This window comes from Salvia splendens, chromosome 11 (assembly GCF_004379255.2).
Source record: "Salvia splendens isolate huo1 chromosome 11, SspV2, whole genome shotgun sequence".
Taxonomy (NCBI): domain Eukaryota; kingdom Viridiplantae; phylum Streptophyta; class Magnoliopsida; order Lamiales; family Lamiaceae; genus Salvia; species Salvia splendens.
In genome coordinates, this window is record NC_056042.1 from 27549388 (window position 1) to 27565422 (window position 16035).

General features: G+C 39.7%; 2 protein-coding genes across 4 annotated transcripts; both read left to right on the forward strand.

The window, feature by feature from the left end:
- Positions 1 to 3667: 3667 nt before the first annotated feature.
- LOC121753591 (tRNA-dihydrouridine(20/20a) synthase-like) lies at positions 3668 to 8559 on the forward strand. 2 transcript variants are annotated; one of them, XM_042148805.1, is made up of 13 exons: positions 3668 to 3934; positions 4591 to 4829; positions 4923 to 5049; positions 6085 to 6212; positions 6296 to 6365; positions 6460 to 6562; positions 6806 to 6923; positions 7017 to 7098; positions 7364 to 7425; positions 7555 to 7627; positions 7708 to 7788; positions 7901 to 7981; positions 8181 to 8559. In XM_042148805.1, the coding sequence occupies exons 2-13, from the start codon at positions 4627 to 4629 to the stop codon at positions 8346 to 8348; spliced, it is 1296 nt and encodes a 431-aa protein (XP_042004739.1). In that variant the 5' UTR covers positions 3668 to 3934; positions 4591 to 4626; the 3' UTR covers positions 8349 to 8559. The 2 variants fall into 2 exon arrangements, with proteins under 2 accessions (XP_042004739.1, XP_042004740.1); XM_042148806.1 differs by having other exon boundaries at positions 3687 to 3934; positions 4704 to 4829.
- Positions 8560 to 13418: 4859 nt separating this feature from the next.
- LOC121754299 lies at positions 13419 to 15431 on the forward strand. 2 transcript variants are annotated; one of them, XM_042149678.1, is made up of 3 exons: positions 13419 to 13580; positions 14531 to 14614; positions 14894 to 15431. In XM_042149678.1, exons 2-3 carry the CDS (start codon positions 14558 to 14560, stop codon positions 15296 to 15298), a joined length of 462 nt encoding a protein of 153 aa, XP_042005612.1. In that variant the 5' UTR covers positions 13419 to 13580; positions 14531 to 14557; the 3' UTR covers positions 15299 to 15431. The 2 variants fall into 2 exon arrangements, with proteins under 2 accessions (XP_042005612.1, XP_042005611.1); XM_042149677.1 differs by having other exon boundaries at positions 13421 to 13580; positions 14554 to 14614.
- Positions 15432 to 16035: the final 604 nt, after the last annotated feature.

Sequence of the window (16035 nt, forward strand, 5' to 3'; positions counted from 1 at the left end):
GGAAATCATTCGCCTGCATGGCATACCAGCGACGATCACGTCGGATAGAGATGCCAAATTCACGTCCAGATTTTGGAAGAGCCTACAGAAAGAGCTGGGGACGCGACTGAATTTTACCACGACATTTCACCCACAAACCGATGGACAATCGGAGAGAACAATTCAGACGCTCGAGGACATGCTGAGAGCAGTAGTGCTCGATAGAGGGAGCAATTGGGAGCAAGTGCTGCCATTGATAGAATTTGCTTATAACAACAGCTACCAGGCCATGATTGATATGGCTCCGTACGAGGCGTTGTACGGGAAAAAGTGTAGATCACCCCTCTATTGGGACGAGGTCGATGAGAGGAAGGTTTTGGGCCCGGATATAATCGAGAAAATGATAGAAATTCAGAAAGATCCGAGAGAGGATCAAGGAGGCTCAGGACAGACAGAAGTCCTATGCGGATGTCCGACGGACTGATTTGCAGTTTGAGGTGAGAGGTAAAGTTTTCTTGAAAGTGTCACCCTCGAAGGGGATAGCTAGATTTGGAGCCAAAGGAAAACTCCGACCCCGATATATAGGACCGTACGAGATCCTAGAGGCAGTGGGACCAGTGGCTTATCGATTGGCGTTACCTCCGAGCTTTGGAAACATTCACAACGTATTCCATGTATCCCAGCTTAGGAAATATGTGTTTGATCCGAAGCACGTGATTCATCAGGAAGAGATGATATTAAACCCGGATTTGAGCTATGAGGAAAAACCGAAGGCAATTCTGGACAGGAAGGTGCAGCAGTTAAGAAACAAATGTATTCCTTCAGTAAAAGTACTTTGGGAGCACCACGGGCAGGAAGAGGCCACGTGGGAGTTGGAAGATAAAATGAGGGGAGCGCTATCCCGAGCTGTTCAAGTAAAGCCATACAAATTTCGGGACGAAATTTCGTTTAAGGAGGGTGGAATGTGACACCCCGGAATTTTGATTTCTTTTTTTATTTGGATAAGCCGAATTTATTAGCCTAATACTCTTTTTAAGGACGCATAATTTTCGTTGTAACTCCAACGTTGAAATGAATTAAGTTTGAAATTGGAGGAATTAAAGTGCAAGGAAATCTTTTGCAAGAATAATGAATAAATGAAGTGCTTTTATTAGAAGAAAAGTGAGTACATCCCAATTGTTACATCATGATGCTAAGTAAGAATATTACAAGTTACAAAACACCAAGTTTTACATGGAAATGGAAATACAATTTTGTCTAGTGGAAAATGCGGTGATACCGACGGAGAGAGAGAAAATGCGGTGGAAAGGGGAGCATGCGCCGAAGGACTCCGGAGTCTGTCGAGACAGCGGCGATTTCTCCGAGTGGACGAAGGAGAGTCGACGCCACTGTGCTCGATTGATTTGGGGGAAATCCCTAAGATTTAGTTTGAGAAGGAGAATTGGGGATTTGGGGAGAAGAGGCAGAGGCCGACTCTGGAGCGGCAACGCAGAGGAGGCGCGATTCTCGCCGGAGATGCGAGAAGGAGAAAGGAAACGGAAGGTGGAGGCGGAGATTGAGGAAGGAGCCGATGCCTTCTTGTGTTGAAGATGGGAGTTTGGGTGAGGGAGATGGTGAATCACGATTGGAGAGAGAGAATGGGTACTTGACCCAATTGGAGTTAATTGTTGATTGGGCCTTCAAATTAATTGTGGCTTGGGCTTATAATTAATTAGATGAATTGGGCCGAGAGTTTTGTTGGTTGGGTCACTTAATTAAATCTAGTGGACTTGGAAATTTAAATATGATTGGAAGGAATTAATTCAAGGAATTAAGCTTGGAGCCTAATTAAACAAATTTCCGAATAATTTGAGTTTTCCGAAAACGGGGAATGTTAAGCGGAGACGCGAAGGGCCGACCGGCGTCGCCCCGCGACGCCATGGGCGGCCTTAAGAAAAATTCGAAGAAGAAGGAATTTAAGGAGGGATTTTAAGAATCCATATTTTATTAAGAGAAATAGAATTTCTCCAAGAGAAGTAAAGAGAATAATTAAGTGATGCAGAGCAGTAAAGCCGAGTTAGGATTTAAGAAAAATCCAATGAGCCGAAACTAAGAGATAGATGCTATCATATAGGATGCATGCATTCTTTTTCAGAAAAATAGTTCAAGTACTAATTAGCGTGTTACGCTATTTATTTTCAAGGGAGAAAATATTCAAGGGCAAGTGAGGCTTAACGAGGAATTTAATTGGAGATAAGCATACGAGGTGGGCTTTCTTTTAAATATCCAGCACTATAGTGTGAATATAAAGCAAATATTTTGAAGTTATGAAATATCATCTTTTCTCAAAAATGGAGATGTGAATTATTTTAAAGTTGTTGTCATGCCATAAAATGTTTGTTTTCGAGACCTGTCTGTGAGGGCTATATACCGAAAGTTTGGCGATGCAAAAAATTTGATAAAGAATTCGGTTCCCAATAGGACCGCAAATCCTATTCGGAATTTTGTGCGCGAGCGCTGTGAGCCATCCTAGAGAGAGGTTGGCCGGCGAGGGTGTTCGTTGAAGGTGGCCACCTTCACGACACGAGTTTCTCAGACATGGTAGGAAAGTTGAAGAACTTAGACTGATCAGTCGGAATTTTAAGATCACAAAAGAATTTAGTATGCTCGGGCCTTTTAAGAAAACCCTTGTGTGATACTGTTGATGGATGACAACTTATATTTATATGTTTTGTTTTCGGCACGTGTCCACTGAGTACTCCTATACTCAGCCCTGCATGTATTTATAAATGTGCAGGTTGAACGTCAAGATGGAGAAGATTTGATCGGAGTTGATGCTATTAAATAATCGTGTGGATTTCTCGATGATTCGTGTCCTCATACACGAAGTCGTTCAGTAGGGACCTATTCCGCTGTGTTTTGTTAAACGAGAGTAGTAATGTCTCATCATTGAACTCTGATTCAGTTGACATGTCAAATTATTCTATTCTGAGATTGTATCAAATACTTGACTGTTATTTTGAAATATCACATTTGGCATTCGGCAAGTCCTTCAGATTCAACCCCATTTCTATCCCCGCTTCTTTAATCCCCCATTAGTCGCGAATTACTCAATCTTGTTATCCTTAACGAGAATTGGGTCGTGACAGTATTGAGGGTATTTTCGTCCAAAAAAAACTTAGAAATAGTAAAAAGTACCTCAAATGATACTAACTCAAAGTTCACGGACCTAAAATGATACTTTGACAAAGTTCGTGGACCAAAAATGATGTTCCCTCTTTTTTTTATTATTTAATTTTGTTAAACTATGTACCTTTTTTAAATTTAAATGAAATTATCGAATTTTCCCGTATATGTGGCGTGAATTTAATTCTGTATCTTGTGTGATTGTTAATTATTTATTTTTAGTGCTGATGATGTGGCAAGGCTGTGGCTGGTCCAGTTGCTTGTCCAGCTGATGTGGCAGGAGGAATTTAGTGCTGCTGATGTGGCATGACTGGGCTATGACTGGGCTATTGCTTGTCCGCCGACCAATGTGGATGCTCTTACTGTTCCTAGTTTCTCTAAGCCAGAATTGCCGATTTTTGAACCTCTAGATCATAATCATAACATGTCTAATGTTTTGGATAAAAAGTAATATTCCAATTTTATTATTTTAGAATAAATTAATTAAAAAAATATGCGATTTGAAGTAATTATAATAAATCGATCAATTAGTCTCCCAAAACTGAAAATCAAACAATTAGTGACAACATGTAGAGTAGAACTTAGAAGCCAGAAAAGGAAAAAGGAGTGATTGGCATTTGAACCTTTTTATGCTTGGCAGAAAAATTAGATTTGGATGATACTACAAATATTTTGTGGTGCCTATGATTCCAAATCTAGAATTAGAAAAGGCCCAAATTCCCTGAACTCGCACATTACATTCACTTCGTTTTGCTCTGAAGAAGACCTAGGCCATCTCTTCTACTAACTCGTAAGTTTTTCTTCTCTCTTAACTTCTTCTTTCTTTGTGCTAAATTTGTATTTATTCGTCTCTCAAAAAATCCCTCTTCTGCAACATGGAGCTAATTCCAAAGGTTCCCATTGTTTATCTTGTCAAAAACTAATTTTTAACCATAGGAACATCTGGCAACGGTGTGTCGATTTCGATTTCTTTTGTCTTCCCTGGGGGGATAAAATTTCTATTTTGTTCTTAGATGGGAAGGTAATTGTGACTGTTCTTGGAACTTGCAAATGTGGAAACTAATGGGATGGGGTTTAAGGATTCAAGTTGTGATAATTCACGGTTTGGCTTTGTGAAGTGGTGATTTTGATGTAGCTGTTAATTGCTTAACACAGTTGGTTGCATATTTGTCTGAGATCTTATAATCTGTATTGTTTAATTTGATTTATTCTCATGTTTGGGTGTTATAGAAAGTGGGTTATGAGCAATTGACCTTTGGTTTTAGATCTTTGTTATGTATATGTAGAACAATGCCAAGCTAAGATTTTTAGGATGTGTTTGGCTGAAGTTGGTTACTTCATTTAGTCTGGAGTATCTTTGAATCATTTAGTTGTGGGATTCAACTATTTGGTTTCATCTTTTCAGTACCATCCCCTTTGTGATTTCACTCTCTATCCGATGGATAGGTACATGAAAGAGCAGGCCACGGTCCATTTAGAGGGATGATCAAGTGTACCGGACATATTTTGTCTACTTGTTTAACTCCTGTTCATTCTGTTGTCCTGAAAAACCATGGCAGATTGTTCTCCAACTTATATTATACAAATCCTACCAAATCAAGGAAATTGCATCGCTACAATCAGAAGTGCCAGTTTCACAAGGAGAGCACTATGGTGGCCACCCGCTACCCTCCACCATGGTTCAGGTGATACATCTGATTTCAAGATATTGAGATCTTTTTTTGAATATGGTGGTCAATTGGCTTGATTATCTTTTAATTCTATACTCTGATATGCAGTATTGCTCCAATGATGGACTTGACGGACAACCACTATAGAACTTTGGCACGTATCATATCCAAAAAAGCTTGGCTGTATTCAGAAATGATTGCTGCAGAAACAATTGTTTTTCAGAAGGGGAATTTGGTAGTTGCTTCTTGCACTGTTTTTCTATTCTGTTATCCTAACGAAAAGATGCACTGATATGATCCAAATATTGCACATTTTTGGCAAACCAATCCAAGTTTATTATGACATAATTCTTCGAGTTGGACTTGATTTTACAAGATTAATGTGTAAAAGAATCAAAGATCAACTAACCTGGGTTCGGTAATAAAGATGGAAGCTAACATTATGTAGACCAAAAATTGGAATAATTAAGATTGATGAGGCAGTTCTCTTGCTAGATCTTAGGAAATGCTTCATTGTGGATGTTTTCGAACAAGATTAGATCATGGTGAGATTTATATCAAATAGAAGATGTGCTGCTTTGCTCTTAGTGTTGTCAGAAGTGCGGGGCACAGAAGATGTGCCCCACGAATCACACCAAAATAAGTGGAACACTAATTTTTAATAAAACTGTCACCTGTGCCTTTCTTTTTAATGTGTGAAACCCTAACTTTAACAATACATTCAATCATTTATACAGTCAATATAGGTCTCGCCAAAAGTAATACTACTACTGAAATCCTAATTTTTAAGAAAGCTGCCGCCCTACCTTCCTTTCACACATTCATGCTCGAACACACACTCAATCCTAAACCCTCTTCCCATCTAACCTCACCTCAGCCGCCGGGTTTGCACCGTTGCATCTGCGTTTAAAGTCCTCTTGTCTCTGTTTCTGTTTCCTCTCCCCCCTGCTTCGTCTAAAATCACCACTGCTTCGCCGCTGGAATAGCTCCCGCCATCCCCTTTCTTCTTCATCGTCCCCCCAAGTTGACCCACTGTGTCACGTATATATATTTGGTATGATATCATATCAAACTGAAAATCACTGTATAATGAAATTTCGATATTCTAGATATTGTTTCAGTATGATTAATGCGATATATCAGTATTTCGATATATTTTCCCACCCTTACGGTAAGTGGTGAATCTGTATTATTTAGTCTGGAACATAACTGATTTCATGGGCTTTCCCTTTGTTATTTGTCTAATGTCATTTATCTTTATGGTTACCAGGATAGATTCTTGGCATTTGGTCCAGAGCAACATCCTATAGTACTTCAAATTGGGGGAAACGATTTGGAAAACATTGCTAAAGCAACTCAACTTGCAAATCCTTATGGCTATGATGAAATCAATTTCAAGTTTGTTCTCTTATTACAGGCATACACCTTTTATTCCATTCTCTAACTTTTGCTATTTTTAATACTCAACACATTGTTGGCAGCTGTGGTTGTCCAAGTCCAAAGGTTGCTGGAAAAGGCTGTTTCGGGGTGCGTTTAATGCTTGATCCAAAGGTGTGTGCAGTGGTGCCTTACTAATTTAAGGTATTTTTTAATAGTTATTACAGCAAGCTATCTAACCTAATCATATTGTCTTTTACAAGGGAAGTTTGTTGCTGATGCCATGACAGTAATTGCTGCAAATACAAATGTTCCTGTTAGTGTCAAATGCAGAATTGGCGTCGATGACCACGATTCATATAATGAACTTTGTAAGTGCTTCCATCTTCCTAGACTAGTGTTGTATAGTTTTCTTCCTTTTGAAGGTATTTTGCTTACACATCCAATATAAGATATGAGTTTCTCTTTATATTTCTTGCCTTGCAATTGTTTGGTGACTCACTACATGCATGTAAAGTTGTTTGTACCAATTACTGTGATTGTTGGCTGCATATGGATATGTTCTGATTGAGTCTTTTCCTCTATAATGAGCTTCCATTTTTGTTTCTCTGCAGGTGATTTCATATATAAGGTCTCATCTCAATCACCAACGAGGCATTTCATAATACACTCCAGGAAGGCACTACTTAATGGAATCAGCCCCAGAGAAAATAGATCAATTCCACCCTTAAAGTACAAATTGTTTGAATCTTATCCATTGTCACGTGTTACATTGCCTCAGTTAGTTTCTTATCTCATTGCTATACTTCTCTCAACTCTTTCCAGATATGAGTTCTTCTATGCTCTCCTGCGCGATTTTCCTGATTTGCGGTTCACCATCAATGGTGGCATAAACACTATTGATGAGGTAATTTCAAGTATAACATGTCTTGTAAATATGTTCACGATGCACCTGCATTATTCTTTTTCTTTAAATCAGTATCTAGGTTTACACTCAATTTCTTCAGAATCATATGGGCTATTTTTTTTCTTTTAAATTGTTTGCAATGAGCTTTATGAAAGGATATCTCTTCAGAGCCTCTTGGTTTTAACTAGTAGTAAAATTTCTCTTCACAGTCTTCATTAACCAAGACAATAACTCACTCACACGTATTTTGTATTTCAAAAACTAGGTAAATGAAGCTCTGAGAGAAGGAGCCCATGGAGTTATGGTTGGACGTGCAGCTTATCATAAGTATGTACTTATTTATCTCTACATTTTGTCATATCTACGTGCTGTTTCAATAGTAGACACTTATGAGTTTTTATTCACGTTTTATTTGCTTATCCATGCTGACTGAAAACTAAAATGACCTTCTTCCAGTCCATGGAATGTTTTGGGACATGTTGATAGTGCAGTATACAGGGCACCTCTTAGCACTATAACAAGGCGACAGGTTGGTCACCTATCTCTCTGATTTTATTGTGGTTGTGGAGATCCTTATTTTCTCAGTACCATCTGCATTCTGCCATGCAGGTACTTGAAAAGTTCCAGGTTTATGGAGATTCAGTCTTGGAACATCAGGAACCTAGACCAAATCTTCGCGAGATTACAAAAGTATGGATGCATCCTAATTTTAATTTCATCATCATTTCTTACTATTTTTAAAGTAAGCTAGAGAAGATATATGCTATTTTGATTTGACATTTAAGCCGATTTGTACGTGCAGCCTTTGCTTGGTTTTTTCCATTCATCCTCCGGAAATGGTTTGTGGAAGCGCAAAGTTGATGCTGCTTTACACACCTGCCCGGTAGGCTACTATCTTTTCAAATGCTACATGATGCGTTTCTCATAACTAAATGAGAGGAAATTTGTGCTCATAGTGCAGAGATAATTTGGCAGAAAAATTAAAACAAGAATGCTTGTCAATGTTGATAATAATATGAAAGAAATTTAGGTGAATATTCATAAAGTATTGCAATCTTGACATACATTGTCTAAACTTGCAGACAATAAAATCATTGTTGGAGGAGACGCTGGATGCCATTCCGGATGCAGTATTGGATTCACCGATTACTGAAGCCCCTATCGGTTTTCCAGATGTTTTCTCTGCTGCCAAGAAGGTGCTGCCACCACCCTATTCAGTTACAGAGGAAGAGCTCTTCTCGTATGCCTAGTCCGCTTGCAGTCCGTCCTTATGTCTAAATGCACACAATTTTTCTGTCACACACTACAAAGATTAAGAAGAGAAAGAGAGCAGATGAGACAATTTGTTATCAGAGAATTTGTTCACATATCACATTAACATGTCTCCTCAATATTGATACTTGTTGACATACATTGAAAACATACCGAATGCTAATTTTTCTTTTTATATATTTTAGTTTATGCTTAATCATGCTTTCACTCTAATTTGATTATAAAAAATGGAAATAAATTTTTGACTAAAATCATGGTTTTTCATCGTCGAGCTATAGTACCCCGGGAACACATCGCTGCACATCATCGGTTGTTTGCGGACTTCTTCGCTCTCGAGCCGCGTTTTGGGGATAACTTATTCCGGCGACGTTTTAGGATGCATCGTCCGCTATTTATGCATATCGTGAGTGTTTTAGAACATCGGTACGAGTATTTCAGGTTCAGGGAAGATGCGGTTGGTAAACCCGGTCACACGCCCATACAGAAGTGCACTGCCGCAATCAGGCAGCTGGCGTACGGAGGCGCAGCCGATATGTTCGACGAGTACCTCCACATTGGCGAGTCGACAACCCGCGAGTGTCCGCAGTTTTTTTGCGAGGGCGTTAGAGAGATATTCGGGGATCAGTATCTTCGTAAGCCAAGCCCCGAAGACTGCCAGCAGCTGATAGATATGCACGGGTCGGTACACGGGTTTCCCGGGATGTTGGGCAGCATAGATTGTATGCATTGGGAGTGGAAGAATTGCCCTGCCGCCTGAAAAGGAATATACAATACCGGCTTCAAAGGCAAGCATCCCACGATGATCATTGAAGCTGTAGCTGACTACCAACTGTGGATATGACATGCGTATTTTGGAGTAGCCGGGTCGAACAACGACATCAATGTCCTCCAGTCGTCGCCTATGTTCAACGAGCAATGCATGGGCGTTGGTCCGACCATCAGTTTCGTCGTGAACGGCAACCAGCACAATATGGGCTACTATTTGGCGGATGAGATATACCCAAACTGACCCGTCTTTGTGAACACGATCAGATGTTCGCTCGAAGAAAAGAAGATCTACTTTGCGAGCCGTCAGGAGGCAGCGCGCAAGGATGTGGAGCGGATATTTTGTGTGCTCCAGAGTCGATGGGCGACAGTGAAGGGTCCTTCATGGTTGTGGTATATTGACAACATCGCTGATGTCATGTATGCATGTATTATTATGCACAACATGATTGTCGAAAGTGAAGGTCGTGAACTAACTCAGTGGACCAATAAAGATGCTATGGGTGCCGGTCCAAGCCACAACGTGGCCACCGCCAATGTACATATGGGGATACCCCATGAAGAGGCTGATCGCGTCCGCACATTTGCCAACATGCGCCAAACAGAAGCCCATGTACGACTTCAGAATGATATAAGTGAAGAGCTATGGACGCGGAGGGGTGGACGTTGATATTTTATTTTCTTTTGTTTGCATTGTATTCCATCCGTCCCACAAAAGATGTCACACTTGTGGGATCACACGGGATTTTAGGAGGTTTTGTTTTGTGTGTTAAATGGAGAAAAAAAATATAATTTTTATATTAATGTGAGAGAGAACTTTTTCCAAAAATGGAAATGTGACATCTTTTATGGAACAAACTAAAAAGGAAAGTGTGACATCTTTTGTAGGACGGATGGAGTAATTTTTTTAATATAATTATGTATGTTTTTTTATTTTTTAATGAAGTTATTGCATTTTCCCCATTCGTATTCGTGTCGAAATTTTAATTCCGTTACGTAAATTGCATATTTACGCATTCGTCGTTTTCCTGAGCTCGTCAAAGCTTTCAACATCAAGCTCTGGTGGAGATTACTCGCGCAGGATTCTTTGTGGGCGCAGTTCACCATGCGCAAGTACTGTTTCCATGCTGGTCGTGCTTTTATTTCTCCTTACTATGTGCATGATAGTCCTATCTGGCGTCGGCTCACGGGCATTAGGGGTCAGGTTCATGATTTTATTAGGTGGTCTCTCGGCGAAGGCCGGATTAGTTTTTGGGACGACGTGTGGGTCGGGGATCGCCCCCTTAGGACCTATTGTCCGCCCGGGACTAATCTTCCTGCCGCTGAGGTCTCTAGAATTTGGCATGATCATACTTGGCATATTGAAAAACTGCATGATTATTTGACTTTGTATGGTGTGTCTTTGTATGTGTTGGATCTTATCAGGGTTGTTCCGATTGAGGTGGGTAGACGGGATGTGATGCGATGGAGCCTGATTGGCGATGGCGAGTTCTCGACGGCCTCAGCTTGGGAGCTCATCCGAACACGGTCCCCTAGACATTTCGGACTTCGCATGGTTTGGAATGCTGGGCTGACCCCGACTATCTCAGTCTTCATCGGGCGCCTCCTCCTCCAGAGGGTCCCTGTTGAGTGTTATGTTCAGACCCGTGGTATCTCTCTCGCATCCAAGTGTCTGTGTTGTGTCTCTTCTTTTTCGGTCGAGTCTTTTCAGCATTTGTTTGTGTCGAGTCCTCTGGCGAGATCGGTTTGGGATTTCTTCAATGGATGGTTCCCTTACATTAGCACACACATTCACACGTGCACTGATATTGCACATAGATTAGGCTTTTGGTGGAGGTCCTCTCATAGGGCCACTGCCTTGCACATCAGCTTCATTATTTCTTGTTTAGTATACTGGTTTATTTGGACGGAGAGGAATAGCTGCAAGCACCGCGGCATTTCTTTTCGTTCTTCTCATGTTATTTGGCAGGTTATTCGGCATCTGCGGATCTTGGTGGCGGCAGGTGTGCTCCTAACCCCTCATTGGTGCGGTTGCACTACGGCTGTCGACTTCATGCCTTTGGTCCCTCCTCACCCGCGAGTTCTGAGGTCCTTGAGTGTGCTTTGGCATCCACCCGACGATCCTTAGGTGAAGCTGAACACCGATGGGGCCTTTATCACCTCGACGTGACAAGCTGGCGGTGGGGGAGTGGTTCGTGGTTCAGACGGTTCTCTCTTGGGGGCCTTTTGCACGTCTCTCGTAGCTGTGTCAGCCTTTGAGGCGGAGCTTCTAGCTCTTCTTCACGGGTTGACAATGGCTATGGTGTTCTCATCACAGGTTTGGGTCGAGATGGATGCAGCAGCAGTGGTCGCGGTGTTCACTTCAAGACACGGGGGAGCAGCGGATGTGAGGCATCACATGGCTCGCATTCGCACCTTGCTCTCACAGCTGCAGGTTAGGTTCTCTCACATCTATAGAGAGGGCAACCAGGCAGCCGATTTTCTGGCAAGTATGGGGGGTCCAGACCCCTGCCATCACTTTCTATGATGCGGTTTCATATCCTCGGTATTTGAAGTCGCTAGTGAGGATGGACCAGTTAGGTTATCTGAACTTTAGATTCAGATATCGAGATGGATGACTTCTACACATGGTTCGTGGTTTTTTGTTTTCCCTTTAGATTTGGCCAACCCTTGGCCACCATCCTTGTGATTATCATGTTTTTATGTTCCTTTTCTCTTTAAATCTCTCGATTGTTAAATGGGTAGTACCCGGTCTGTGGGGATACCATAGTAGATTTGTTAGCTCTTGTGATTTGTATCTCTCGTGCGGACCGAGTCACTTTTGGACTTGGTTGATATATGTTTCTTTGACGTTTTGATATATACAGGTTGGGGGTCAGCCTAAACCCCCTACCGTGATGGTGTTTTAAAAAAAAACGTAAATTGCATATTTGTGAATTTTTTTTTATTGCGAGAAGTCCTTGGGGAAGTTCGCCATTGTGCAATAAGAAGTCCTTATGACGTGTCAATGTAGTGGGAAGTCCTTATGACGTGACGGATGTGTTTTGGGAAGTCCGAGTGGAAGTCCAATGGGACATCCGTCTCATTGGAGATGCTCTTAGAAAAAGTACATATTTAAGAAAATAGAGAATTTAATAATATATTTGAGCAATTACATAATACTACTATTTGGTACTCCCTTCGTCCCAAGATAGATGTCACACTTGGGAAATGACACGGAATTTTAGGAGATGTTGTTTTGTGTGTTAAGTGGAGAGAGAAAATAGTATATTTATATTGATTTGAGAGTGAACTTTTTTTTAAAAAAAGAAATGTGACATCTTTTTAAAAATAGTTTATTAAATGAATGGAGAATAGATTAAAAAAGAGAATTAATTTTTGCCAAAAACAAAACGACTCAATTATCTTGGAACTTCTCGAAATAGAAAAATAGGGCTCTATTAATCAAAATGGAGGCAAGATAAATTTAGTATTAATCCGTCAACAGTAACTACTACTACGATGTATTAATCCATCAACAATAACTACTACTATGACGTATTAATCCCTCGTCCCAAAGAAGATGACCCATTCCTTAGGTAGCACGAAGTTTCATGCATTTTTATTTTATATGATAGGTGGAGAGAATAGAGTAAGGGAAAATGAATAAAATAGAGATAAAATTGTTTCTCTTTATAGCAATGAGACATCTTAGATGAGATGAGACAAATCAAAAAGGAACGTGGGTCATCTCTAGTGGGACGGAGGGAGTATCATATTTTCCAAAACACGTGGGAAAAGGAACGGGATCGTGTTTATTGGGACGGGAGAAGTATATGCTAGGGTTGGTATACTGTCCAAAAGCAAGTTCTGAGAATGCATAGTTATTGCATAAGTTTCGAACTCGTATCTACTTTTCGACCGGTGTAAGAAGAAGTAATTTTATCACAATGTGTTTGTCATGTCCGGAAAAATATAAACTTCGAACTACAAGAAAACAAAAATTTGTGCAATAAACAGTAAGGTGTAACTCTTAGAATAAGTAAAAAAATTAAGCAAATAGAGAATTTAATAATATATTTGAGCAATTACATAATATACTACTAGTACTTGGTATTTTATTTAGAAGGGGGGGACTGCTATGTGTGCGAAAGTAGCAAATTAATAATAGCAAAAGTGGATCATAGTATAATTTTTTAATAATAAAAATAACAATAATAATAATGTTGTGCAATTAAAAATTGCTTAAATTATATGCGTAATCCATGCTGTCTTATTTATTCTGCCATATATAAATATTTTATCACTATTAGGCTCGACCTTGTATATTTATTTGTCTCTCGCCGTTGAAAATTGAAGAAGAAAGCAGAAGCAGTATTTTTATTTTCCGACGCCGGCGAACGCCCCCGCTCCTCATTCTTTCGTCTCTCTCAAAAGCAAACCCTCTCCAACATTCATCAGTTGAGGTAGGAATTCTATTATTTCTCGTCTATTTTACTTTCTGCCCTATGAATTTCCAGTAAAATAGTGAAAACTATTTCAAGTTTATACTATGAATTGCCAGTAAAATAGTGAAAACTATTTCAAGTTTATACTATGAATTGACAGTAAAATAGAAACTTTTTTCAAGTTTAGACTATGAATCGGCAGTAAAATAGAAACTACTGTATTTCAGTCGTTTTTTTCCGTAATTCAAAAATCAGATCTTGAATTGGTTGTATATGGTCCATAATTAGGACGTGAATTGTATTTATAAGCAAACACAAGATGTATATGCTTCAAAATTAGGGTAGGAGTTTGTTCAAGAAAAACACACATGTCTTTTTTTTTTTGGGTTCCGTAACTAAAAATCAGATCTTGAATTGGTTGTATTAGTAAGCGAAAACCAGATGTTGAATTGGATGTATATGATCCAAAATCAGGGTAGAAATTTGTTCAAGAAAAACACAAACTGGGAGGGATACATGTGTGAAGATTATCTTTGTTTCAATTTTGCAAAGTCATATCTTGGGTCTTGAAGTTATTCTAAACTCAATATATGTGAAGTAGGAGTCCCTCCTGAGTCAACTATCAACTCTTTACTAGAAAACTTTAATATAGGGCTATTTGTTTTTCATTATAAAAATGTTTGCATAGGTCCTGAAGTTACCTTTATCGCCAAACATTCATGTTCCAAGTAATGGAACAGCTCTTGTGATTTGCGAAGGTCTAAACTCACTCAATACTTTTAGCTTCTTCAATGGAATTCACAAAATCTCAAATTGCCATGTTTTTAATCGATGAAATGACGGACCTTTTTTAGCTCCAATTCTAACAGTACATAGCTTTAGGTGTCTTGTTCTTTGTCATCATAATTCAGCTTCAAATCAAGAAAATGAATTAACTTATCCTGCTTATGGAACATTCGTTTCCTTAGTTACTCAATTTCTGCCCCTATAGGCTAATGGTTGTTGTTGGTGAGGCCTCTTTCAAGGCTCGTTTCAATGCCCCAGACTCACAGGTTAGATGTTCATGTTCATTTAGCACTTTCTCACCATGTGTATTATCTGTAGCCGTTTTATATAATTCACCCACGACATGTATGCAATGAATTTGTCATAGATAGAAGCACAAAATATAGGTTATTAAAGTCAGAAATTTTATTGCAGCACTAAATTTTCCATAATTCACCCATAGTAAGATTGATAAAAAGAAACAACTGAATTAGAGCATACTGTAATTACAAGAATAGTTTTTCCTTCATCCTCTGTGATAATTGTTTTTTCATGTGTTGATGAAGATCGCCGACTTTTTGGAAGGGGAAACTGATTTGTTTAGAAAGCTACCACCTGACATCTTTAGATATATCATGAGAAAACTCCAGCTTGAATGCATTATAAGGTGCAAATGTGTTTGCAAATCATGGCGCAATCTAATAGAAATAGGTTTTTTTTATCCGGAGGAGGAGATTTGGATCATGAAGATTCGGAGGTTCATCATCATAAATGCTGTAATTGGCAAGATAAAGGCTGAAAGGAAAAAGAATGTGGCCGTAGGAGAAAGCAAGCTTTGGGTACTCGAAGAAAAAATCAAGGACAAGCCTATGGTTAGGGGACCAATGCTTGTGGTCGGGGGATCAACTATTGTTGTCATTGCTATTGCGGTCGGGTGCTTCATCTTTGGCGTAAGGAAGCGCTCTGTTTAAGTTTTAGGTGGAGTTTTTTTGTGTATGAAGTTTTGAAAATATGGGTTAATTTTATAAATGGGTTACTAAACTATGAGCTTTGTATCAAATTACTAAACTTTGATTTGTTTCAAATTAGTCACTTAACTTTCTACTCCCTCTATTCCCTCATAATTGAGTCATTTTTTTTTCCGGATACATTCTGATGTTCTGTCTCGGTCTGGGAGTCCTCTGTGGTAAGTTTGCATGTCTTTAAACTCAGCATAAATGAGAAACCAGCAAAAATAACACAATTTGCTCGAATTTCAGGTGCCGTTGGATATCTGGGCTCCAACTTGTTTGTGAGGAGAATTTACAGGAATATCAAATTTATTCTAGATTATATAGAGTTTGTTATTGATGCCATGATAAGTTAAACGCGAATGGGAAGTGTGGTGAAGCAAACCATATCCCACATCGGAGAATGGACAAGAGTTGCAAGCATATAAATGGGCTACCCCAACTCCATTAGTGTGAGGCCTTTTGGGGAGTACCCTAAGAGCAAAACCGTGAGGGCTTTGCCTAAAGCGGACAATATCATACTAATGTGAAGTTCGGGTGTGCACCACCGGAACCCAACAGTGGTATCAGAGCCCTGGTTCAGGGGCTGGGCCTGTGTGGCTTGGGGTTCGGTGGGTTGCGCTTGCAAGTTCTCCGATGTCTCTCTGCGTGAGCTCGACTAAGACCTGTGGTGACCTGTGGACCTGTAACATGGGGTA